The sequence below is a fragment of the Galeopterus variegatus genome, unplaced genomic scaffold (assembly GCF_000696425.1).
Source record: "Galeopterus variegatus unplaced genomic scaffold, G_variegatus-3.0.2 Scaffold1032, whole genome shotgun sequence".
Classification (NCBI taxonomy): domain Eukaryota; kingdom Metazoa; phylum Chordata; class Mammalia; order Dermoptera; family Cynocephalidae; genus Galeopterus; species Galeopterus variegatus.
Window position 1 is genome coordinate 91,499 of NW_007727143.1, and position 11,385 is coordinate 102,883.

The window sequence follows — 11,385 nt, forward strand, 5'->3', positions numbered from 1 at the left end:
AGCGTGGTGCTGACAACACCAAGTCAAGGGTTAAGATCCCCTTACCGGTCATCTTTTAAAAAAAGAAAAAAAGAAATCTGAGGGTATCATCTAGCATTTGTTTTTTCCAGCCTTTGTTGTCCATGAAACCTATTCCTTTAAAAATCCCACAAAAACAAAAGGGGGAGGAGGAGCTGCCCTGGGGTTGTATGGTCTCTTAGCGTGCTGCACGTGGTAGACTTGAGTGGTGCTTGCTGGCATGAAGTGGAATTCACTGTTTTTTATTAAGAGCCATCCCGCAGTGCTGACCAAGCTTCTGCCCCCTCAGAGGATCAGCAGAACGGGCTTTCATGGTGGAGCAAAGCCCAGGCTGGCTTGGTATTCATCAGGAACCAGAAGCACTTATTAAATTGTGAGTGCATTAAGCTGTAGGAGACTCTAAGCCATCAAGATTTCAACTTTACCATAAAGCCTAATCTAATGCTCTGGGAGGAGGCAGGCAGAGCCTGTCTTTCAGGGGCTGTGCTGGTGGGGGACCTGGCCTGGCAAGTGGCCTTGTCAAGCTTGTTGGGAGAAATGGACCTGTCCCTTTCTAGTGTGTTCTCTCAACTTGGCAGGGGGCAGAGTTCTTCCCTTCTCCCTATCTCCATGCCTTAACCTCTCCTTTCATGTCCCTTATCTATGTTCTCTATTAACAGCTTTCTTCCCTTTTCCTTTCCCTTCTGTTCACTGCTGCCCTCTCTTTCAATCCTCTCTCTTGCTGGGCCTCATTTTCTCTCCATTCTCACTTTGAGGGTTATTTGAAGTTTCAGAGTTACAATGCTGTCCTGTATGCCTGTATGTCTCGATGACTAGATGTAATTCAGAGGTCCCCAGCCAAGCTTTACTTCTTCACAGGCTTTCAGATAGCGACATTGGTGGGTTACTGACCAGAGTCCCTGAGCTGAGTGGTTGGGTAGGTTGGGTGTGTCCCTCCCCCAGATGGAGGTCCCAGTAGTATGGGGAGGGGGTTGTAGTCAGGATTTGCTTGCAGTGTCGGGAGATGTCAGACAAGGGATGAGGTCCACCCTTGGGGACTCCTTCCAGAAGCTGAAGGCAGAAGGGAGTCCTGCATATGGGCAGTCCTCTGGTTTTTGCAGAGGACCATACATAATGAGGGCTGGAGAAGGGGCCCTTGGCTCGGTTGGCCTGGAACTCACAGGACTATTTGCACTTGTGGATCTTGCTTTGGAGTTGGCTTTTTCCAGGTGGCAACTGGAACAAATTGTGTTCTCAGTGTAGTTGGATGGTTGTTGGAAGTATCTAGAAGCATGGCTTTCTTGCTCAGTGAGTTAAGAAATGAGTTATTTTCTCCTAAAAGCCATGTGGCTGACTACCCAGAGACGATAGCAGGGGTTTTAACTTTCATTGTTAAATATGACTTATGTATAAACAAGTATATATAATATAAATGTGCTGTTTAATCAATAATTATATTCATTAGTATAACTGTAATCTGTTCGGGTCTAAAATAAAACTTTGTTTTTGAACCCAAATGGGGTAATAGAATGCACTGTGCTGCAATTTGCTTTTTTTCCACTATGTAATTGCTTTTCCATATCAGCACATGCATGGTAGCTCTACCTCATTCTTCTTAAAGGTCATAATAGCAGCAGTTCCATGGTTTGGTAATACTGTGGTTTTTTTAACCATTACCATAATGATGGACATTTGAGATGTTAGATATTATGTGTGTATGTGTTATATAGCCATTGTAAACAAATCCTACAGTTAATATGTGTGTGTATCTAAAGTTGTTTTTTTGGTATGTTGGCACTAGTATATATTTGTAGCATAAATTCCTAAAGGTAGAATTTCTGGTTCAAAGGACAGGGTGTTTTTATTTATTTGTTTGGGGTTTTACTTAAAAATTTGTCTTTACTGAAGAGTTTATAAGAAAAAAGGATGGACCCTCTGTGAAAAGAAAGGATGTTTCCTCCAAACGTTAGGGAGGAATAGGACACCAGTGCCTGGGTGGTTAAGGGTAGGCCATTTTAGTTGGCATTTTCAGGTAGTAATGATTTTTGCCAAGGGCTGTTTTAATAAATGTTATATCTTATAGAGCAACAAAAGTTCTTTATGGAAAGCTTTATGCAGATGTTGAAGAGAACTTCTCTGGATTCCCACAGAAAGTCTAAGTTTGAGAAATGCTAAAATGTACATACGAAGTTTAATGTTGAAGGGAGAAACGATTGATTGGCTATAGGCGTATTTTCAAATAATTCTGAACTACTGTGGATAATTAATGTGGACATGACTTTTCAGACTTTGCTGTTCCTAACCTAATCTATCAGGACAAGTTGACAGTGCTTACATCTTTGTGTTACCTAATGTTGGAGATAATGGCTTAAAGTAATGACCTGAATGGCGTTAGCAAACCATGTTACTACCTAGTTTGTAGATTTTTTAGTTTCATGTATACTCAGTTGCAGTCTCTGAACCTGTTCATCACTCTAGGTGAGGGCCTCCAAAGGTAGATGATCCACTATTATTTTTTGCCTTCTATGTTATATTTATACTAGTTCATTTTCTGTTGCTTATAATTGGATTTCCCACCCTCTTAACATGGTTATAATGGGGATAAAGTTTCTAATACATGAACTTTTGGGAAACACATTTGACCCTTAGCACATACATGTGCACTCTGATGCCTTTGTTCATTATGTCCTTGTTTACGCCACAGAGAGGCTATTCTAAAGCCACACACCAAAATGTTAATACAAAAGACGCGCTCTAATACCTGTTAATTGATTGACTGTATGAGGCTAGCTGAGGGCCTAGTAAAACTCTGGCAAACAAAAGATTATGAATAAAGTATGGGATAGCTAATAATATTTGGAAGGTTGGCACAGAAGCAGTATTTGGACACTGATGGAGTGACACTACAGGTTGTCTTCTTCCAGTCTGCCCCCAAAAGAAAAGCAACTTAGAAAGTGGCAATACACAGCAAATGTGTTAAAAGTCATAAAAAGAAAGATCTTGTTCATGTTATGCTAACTATCAGAGGTCTCTGGTATTGTATTGTTGCTGGGAGCACCACTAACCATCTTTAAGAAGGTGAATCCCTGCTATTGCTGTTTCCCCAGGGCTCCTGTCTTAAGCTGTGTATGTCAGGAGTGGGTTCTTCCTAGGTGAAAGCCTGCAGTTCTAGAATGCCTGTTATTGTGACTTTGGCTTTGGGGTCCGATGTGAGACCACCATTTCTTATCCTTGCTCACTGCATGTTCACATGTATGTGTGGCATGACTCTCCCAACTGGGGATTCATTTGGGCCTCTACTTGTACCTCAGTTTCAGTAAAATTGTATAACTCTTTGAGGTAGACCGCTTTCTGGACCTCCCAAATAAGTTTTGTCTAGTCTGTGTAGTCAAACTAGCCTTACCATACCCTTGCAATTTTGAGAAATTCCAGCATTTTCCATCTGATGCACTAACAGACAAATGGAAAAGGTAATTTAAAAGATAATTTTATTTTTATTCATGGCTGTACTGAAGGGGAGAGGCAAGCCAGCTAGAGTTCTTTCTCTCTTATCCCCAGCTCTGGGCTGGACATGTAATACTTAATAAATATTGTTGAGTAGATGAATGATTGTTTGCCAGTAGTATCTGGCAAACAAATGCAGTTAAAGTTACATGAATCCTTTTAAAAGAGATGAAAAATAACTATAGAAAAGGATGATGCAACGATCCTGAAAGTCTGCTCTTAGCAAGGCTGTTTGTGAGCTGACCCTTTGGCCTCATCTCATACGGTGTGCTTTACCCATAATGAACCTGCTCACTTCCTCAAATGCACTCTGCTCTTTCTCTGAGACTCTCACAGATTGTTGCCTCTGACCAGAGTGCAAAAATTGGAGTAATCCGAATTTCTGTTTATGCTTAGTTCTCAATGTGATCGTTACTTTCCTTCTGACTTCCGTGGCTAGTCGGTAGTTTCTACTTTGAGCTCACAGAACTTTGTGCTTCCTAGCTTGGTTTTGTAATTGCTGATGTTAATGTCTGTCTCTCTCACTAGCCTGAATAGGAGCTGACTCTTGCTTACCGTTATTTTGGTAGTGCCTGGAACCTCTAGTGCTGGGTTATAGTCGATGCTCCTGGAAGTATTTATGGAATGAACAAATGACTATGTGAATGGAATAAATTAACATGTCAATGCTAAAATTTAATGAGAACTGTTAACCACAGATGATATGGCAGCACAAATCCAGTAATCCTAAAGTTTTTTTTTTAGCCCAGCAAATCATACCCAAAATTCTGGGTGTGAGATTCAAGAAAAATGAGGGACCTAGAATATAAAACAGTTTGTTTACAAAGGTCTTGTTTAAAAGCCCAGGTAATCAGAGAGTTTAAAAAAAGACACTGAGGTCTTGAGGGTAAGATCTGCTCTCATGTTTCTATTTTATTTTATTTTACTTTTTTGAAAAGATGACCGGTAAGGGGATCTTAACCCTTGACTTGGTGTTGTCAGCACCACACTCAGCCAGTGAGCGAACCGGCCATCCCTATATAGGATCCAAACCTGCGGCCTTGGTGTTATCAGCACCACACTCTCCCGAGTGAGCCACGGGCTGGCCCTGCTCTCATGTTTTTAAACTTTAAAGACAATTTTATGTTACCAAGAAAAATAGTTAAAGTTAGAAGAATAAGCATGGCTTCTGGCTTTGATAATAAGGGTTCCAAGGTGGAGAAGTCTGTATGTAATCAAAAGAATTTTGTTTTTGTTTTTAACCCTAAGTCTGATACGAGCCAAGTGACTTCTCAGTTTGAAGCAGAAAGAAAACATTTAAAGACCTTAGGCAACTGAAATGAACTGTCTTGTGGGGGGCGGGGGGGAATCACAACTGGAAAAATTGCCACAAAAAGCAATGAAGAATAGGTGTAGAATAGATTGTTAATAAGGGGAAGATTAGTAATGGGAAGGAAAATTGATATGTCAGAAGTGGACAGGAGGTCTGAAGAGGCATTCTAGCCATTTAAAAAGGTGGGGAGCATGAAAATATGAGAAAGCATTAAGAGAATGGAGTTTTTTTCCTTGACTATATGAGGGTACTTCAGAAAGTTCATGGAAAAATAGAATTAAAAGATAATATGAATCTTTCCATGAACTTTTTGAAGTACCCTCATCTAGGTTCTCTTATATTGAAAATTTCAGAAACACAGATGAGTATAAATAATAAAAATTTCCCATAATTTCAAGCACCCAGGGAAAACCACCATATGTAAATATTTTTTCCTTCTAACTAAATATTGTCTGTCTGTTGTTACTCTATAACTTATAGAAAAGTATGAAAATCTCAGTGTACAACTTAATACATTTGTATGTATTCATGTAAACATGACTCAGCTCAAGATATAGAATTTCCATTATCCCTGAAGGCTCCCTTATGTCTCTCACCTCAGTATCCATAGATGAGTTTTGGCTGTTCTTGTACCTTATATAAATGTAATCATAGGGTGCAGGTTGAGTATCTCTTATCTGAAATGCTTGGGACCAGAAGTATTTTGGATTTTTTCAGATTTTGGAATATTAGCAGGATACATACTGTTTGAGCATCCTTTATCTGAAAGTCCTAAATCCTCCAATGAGTATTTCCTTTGAGCGTCATGCCGGTGATCAAAAAGTTTCAGATATTGGAGCATTTTGGATTTTCCAATTAGGGATGCTCAGCCTGTGTTAGTGAAGTCTGTTGAGTCTGGCTTCTTTTGCTCATCATTGTGGGATCCATCCATGTTGTTGCATGCAGTACTAGTTCTTTTATTTATTGTTGCTAGGTAGTTTTGTGCTATATAAATATACTATAATTTATCTGTTCTGCTGTTGATGAACATTTGGATAGTTTCCAGTTTCGGGCTGTTATAAATAAAGCTGTCTTAAACATTCTTGTTTATGTCTTTTGGCAGACTCATGCACTCATTTCACTTCAGGATATATCTAAGAGTAGAGTTGCTTGGTCATAAGGTAAATATTGCCAACGTCATGAGTATATGATATACTTTCTTCCAAAAGCTTGATTAATGAGTCTGTGATATATTGTGAATTATTTTTTTGTGTGAGGGTGGAGATCAGGTTCTTCCCTTCCCTCCCCTCTCCCCAAGGATATTCAATTAATTCAGTGCTATTTATTAGAAAGACTACCTTTTCCTTTCTGAATTGCAGTGGTGCCTTTCTGTTAAATAGGTATTTGTACTGTATGGATCCGTTTTAGGACTCTTCGTTTTGTCACAATGATCTATCTATTTATTTTAAAGTAAATTGGGATCGTGCTGAATATATAGCTTTAAAATGTTTCTTATATAATATTACATCATACTTCAAAAGCATAAATTTAAAGTGACTGCAAAATACCTATTATACAGATGTACCTTAATTTATTTGACTCTCTTTTCTTGGACATTTAGGTTGTTTTTTCTTCTTCCTGTTTTGTTTTGGTCTGTCTTTTACGTTGGAAGCTTTCTTCCAATGTCTGATAATCTTTGTCCGCTCTAATTGATAAAAAGTTGATTAGAAGTTCTGTGTGCATGGACTTTACTGTGGGGTGAGTGGATGAATCATTTCTTTGGCATCCTCCCAAGTATAAGTATCTGTCATTTTTTTCTATTGGGACTGTTTGGTTTTTCTGGAGGAAAAGTCTCTACTCTGTCACCTGCACAGTCAAAACCCATCTGGTTACCAGGTATCTTGTAATTTAAAATATAATCACAACTTTGAAAAATAGTGTTCTTTCTGCATCTCTACTTGGATGGAGTCTTTTATAGTGTCTTATCTCCATGAACTACATTCCCAAAGAATAGTTTCTGCCTTTCTCATTGTATGGTTGAATGACTGCTAATCCTGTGACTTTGAGTGTGTCTTGAATGGGGATGGTGGGATAGCAGTGTTAAATAGTTTATTAATGGATCTTGGCTGCTGCACTATTTGAACTGTCCCTTTTGAAGTTCTGATTTGTCTTTAGTGCTACCATTTTCACTGTTTATATTTGATCCTTAATGTAACACTCCACTGTAGTAGGGCTTACATTTTACCTGACCAAATTTATAAGAGAAACTGTCATGTTACAAAGTTTACTGTTATACCTTAAGTTTAAAGCTCATTTGTGCTTTGCTTATGTTAACTGGATTGTACTAGACTGTGTCAGTGTTAGGTAATCTTTTTTACTTTGGTTTGTTTCTTTACCAGCTTGGGAACAATTGATTCCCACTAGGCGAAGTCCTGCTTTTCAAATGCCAGATCTAGGATCTTTGATCCAGCACAGATGCTCTTTCTGTGACTTTTGTTGTTCTCTTACTGGGATATTTTTTCCTGCTTAGAGGAAACTGAAAATAGATTCAGATCTTTATTTCTCTCAGATGACTGTCTTGGGAATATAGGGAAGGAGTGTATGTGTTGGAGGGGATCATGGTGGTGGGAGCACCTTTGTGGTTTATGCTTTTTGTAAGTGCCTCTGTGAATAGCACATAGGATTTTTTTTTTCCCCCGAGACATAAGGTGATTTCTCAGGCAGAGTGAGAAAGGTACATACCAAAAATGAGGGAGAAACATGATTGAGGGATAAGGGAAAAGGACACATATACTTGGAAGAGAGTTTTGAAGGCCCCAGGGAGAGAACTGCACAGGATAATGAGGAATAGATGCAAACAGATGGATTAAGAAAAGTCATGAAACATTGAGGTCTGAGGTTGTAGTACAATAGTTCTATACTCTTCCTTTTTTCTCTTCCACTGCTCATTGTTCTTAGAAGAACAATGTCTTCAGAGAAATATAGATTCAGATCTTGCTAGAGTGAGAACAATCATCAGTACTTAGTCTTGTTGGGCTGATCAAGTTAAACTATAGTTTTAATGAAATTAGGTCACATACACTGAGTTTCAGGACAAAGTAGTTAGACAAAGTAGTTTCAGGACAAAATGGCTGTGTTCTGCCTCTGTGATTTAAAAATACATAATGGAATGGCCATATCACAGTTAATGAGGCTGACTTGTGTGTTAATCAGGGCTCACTGGGTTTTCCACAACCTTCCTGGTAGTAGAGAGAAACAATGTGTTTACAGCCTCTGTGATTTAAAAATACATAATGGAATGGCCATATCACAGTTAATGAGGCTGACTTGTATGTTAATCAGGGCTCACTGGGTTTTCCACAACCTTCCTGGTAGTAGAGAGAAACAATGTGTTTACGTGGGTCCAGATTCATGTGATGATTGTAGTATTAGTCACCATGATCTTTTGCATTGGGGTAAGGGGAAAATCTATTCCCAGGTCAGGGTGTCATGCCATGTTGGCATAGACCAGAGAGCAGAGAAGGGAAAGAACTCTAGTTCCTTTCTGAGTCCCTTTTAGGCCCTGGAGAAACGAGAGTCTCTAAAATGGGAGACAGAATGCAGATATGGTCAAAAATAGAGACTCTCAAAAAAAAAAAAAAAAAACCCACACAAGAAAAGAGACTCTCAAGCCATTCTGATTCCATATTATAAAGTTTCAGTTTATAATCACCTCTTTCAAAGGATGCATTCTTCACCCCCACCTCCTCCTGCTGGGTTTAAGCCCCTACTCCTACCCAGCAATCCATTTACCACTTCTAAAAATCATTGTTTTAATGTTTGTCTTTTCATCCAATTGCCCAAGGGAAGGGTTTGAGCCATTTTGATCTCTATACCCCACTACTTAGCACCTAGCATCAGGCACTGAGTCAGCAATGCAGAAATGTATGTTTGGTCACACAGGAGGGTTCGTTAGCTTGGTTGCCGGGACTGAAAATTCTATAGAGGTAGTTTAGGTTAGGCTGAGCTTCAGTCTTTGAGTTATGAGCTGTTAAAAAGTCATCTGGAATACCATTTCTTTTCTTCTTTCTGCTCTGCCTTTCTTTTTCTTTCCTTTTTGTCTTTTTTCGTGACCGGCAACGGATTGCAACCCTCAGTGTCGCGCCCGTACCGGACCGGGACCGGCAACGGGATCGCAACCCTCGGTGTCGCGCCCACCCCTTGCTCAGCAGCCAGTGAGCGGCCGGTCTGTATGTGGGATCCGAACCCTCGGCGGGAGCGCCGCCACGCTCCCAAGCGGCGCACTGTAGCAGTGCGCCACCGGGCCGGCCCTCTGCTCTGCCTTTCTAAAATACCCACTTCATCTTAAGGGTGGCTCTTTGTCAGGGCAGCAGATTAGCTATCAGCAGTTTTATAGGCTATGTCTTTCCTAGACTTTGTGTGTGCCTGTGTTAAGGGAAAGAGAAGGTTGGGTGGGAGTGTATTAGGAGATCCCTAGCTTTTTACTGATTGAACCACTTCAGAACCAGTCCCAGTCACCAGGGGATGCCATTTGCAATTGGCTTAGTCCTAGATTCCTTGCATCAATTGTGATGAGAAAGGGGAGAGGGTAACCTGTATTGTCTTAGACAAACTGGGCTCACCCTGGAGCTGGGATGGGATGAGCTTTCCTGGGATCACATGAGCTATAGGAAGAATGGATGGACACCTCTCTAAATCTGACTACTATTAGGAAGGGAGAATATGGATGTTGTGTGGGCAACTGCAAAGTCCACTATTACTTCACTTCAGATTTTCTAGGGAATATTATTTTATGACTATTCTGTCCTCTGTATAAAGTCACTTATTAATTTATTCATTGCATATTATGAAAAAGAATTAATAGTGTAATTATTAAATTTTGAATATGAGACTCTGCTATTTAGTTGGGGAGAGAAGACACTCAAATAGGTAAAAAGTTAAATATCAATATTGGAAATGGGTAATAGTACCAGGCAGCAGTAAGACAGATATGTTGTTTGAGTCATCCATAGAATATATGCTTTGCATTCCCCAGTAATGGTTTGTTTGCTTTTAATTGGGAAGTCACTGTGCCAGGCACTGTGGAGGTTACAGAGTTTATGGAAACAAGATGCATGCTCTTAAAGCTTCAAGCTGTATCAGAAGAATGGTTAACAGGCTTGGGGGCTGGGAAGCATGGCCTCCCTCATAGAAGCAAACCACTGAGGACAGGAACCTGTAAACACGAGTGAGGATTCCTGGTGAGCCCTCCAGAGTCCTGGGAGCCTGGATGGTCAGAGGAGATACTCAGCATTCTCTATTCTCTGCTCAGCTGCTCAGAGCAGTAGGTCTGAGAAGAGCAACCAGATCATCCCAATGCCCAAGGCAGTCGCAGTGGTTATAACCTTTGGTTGGTCACTGCTGACTATGCTGCTCACAAGAATATCCCACTGTGGCCCAGCCCTGTGTATTGGAGGGTTTCTAGTAGTGGGTGAGCTTCCACTGATCTGACTCATAGTTAGTGCTGTTAGACTTTCTGCCTTCTTAAAGCTGTCCAATCACATTTGGGGACATTTCAGAGAATTTAAAAAACAAAATATCTTGTTATCAACACATTTATTTAGGGCCTGCCTTGTGCCAGGCACTGTGTGAGGCTATAGGGACATGATGGTGATCCCAAACTGACTTGATCCCTGCTATCACAGCCTACGATCTAGTGGAGGTGACAGAAAAAAGGCAAATAAATACATAAGATAATTGCCAATTGTGGTGATGGTGAGAGGGAAACAAAATGGGCAGAGCTAGAGATTTGCAAGAGGCTCGAGATACCTTTAAGGCATTTTGTAAATGACCTCATGGGTTGGAATTTTTTTTCCTAATGACTTCCGCAGCTTAAATGCAAATAATTTTCATTCTTTTTGTCTCTTAGGTGCACTTTGCAGGTCCCTGATGAACCAAGAAAACCCTCCTCCGTATCCGGGCCCTGGTCCAACGGCCCCATACCCACCTTATCCACAACCACCAGTGGGTCCAGGACCTATGGGAGGGCCCTACCCACCTCCTCAGGGGTACCCCTACCAAGGATACCCACAGTACGGCTGGCAGGGTGGACCTCCGGAGCCTCCTAAAACCACAGGTGTGTGTCTGTGAATATGTGGGTGTGCATGTGTGCAGTCCCACATCACCAAAGGAAATGTTTGCATGTTTTCTTTGGCGGAGAAGAAACAGTCTGGCCTTTGTGACTTGTAGTTGATGTCCCCAGAGCTTGATAATGGCTTAGGGTGGCTTCTACTCCGGAGAAAGACTTAAAGACTTCTCAGGAGGCCAAAGTCAGTTCTGCCTACCTCATTCATGTTTCTTGTCCTTTCTGGGGCTCATGACTTCCCAGTCAACATGTTTTCTGAGGGCCACCACTAGAGTGCTGGTGGGGGAAAGTACCAGTTGAGTTCTTTCTCTGGCTGCCAGGTTTGTTCTTCAGGTTTAGCCTGTTGGGGTTATTTCATGTCAGCTTGTTGACTCTCGAGTCATCTCTTGCCCCTGCTACTGGGGTTGGTTTTCTTTTTCTTTTTTTTTTTGTCTTTTTCCGTGTCCGGCAACGGATCGCAACCCTCAGT

General features: G+C 40.8%; 1 protein-coding gene across 5 annotated transcripts in view; it reads left to right on the forward strand.

Annotated features, from left to right (window-relative positions):
• The window catches only part of CYSTM1 (cysteine-rich transmembrane module containing 1), a 67,453-nt gene that overhangs the window by 6,743 nt on the left and 49,325 nt on the right, over positions 1-11,385 (forward strand). For all 5 annotated transcript variants that reach the window (XM_008574318.1, XM_008574315.1, XM_008574314.1 and 2 more), the window contains exon 2: positions 10,701-10,907. In XM_008574318.1, coding sequence (XP_008572540.1) covers positions 10,721-10,907 — 187 coding nt within the window. In that variant the 5' untranslated portion in view covers positions 10,701-10,720. The remainder of the gene's footprint in view (positions 1-10,700; positions 10,908-11,385) is intronic.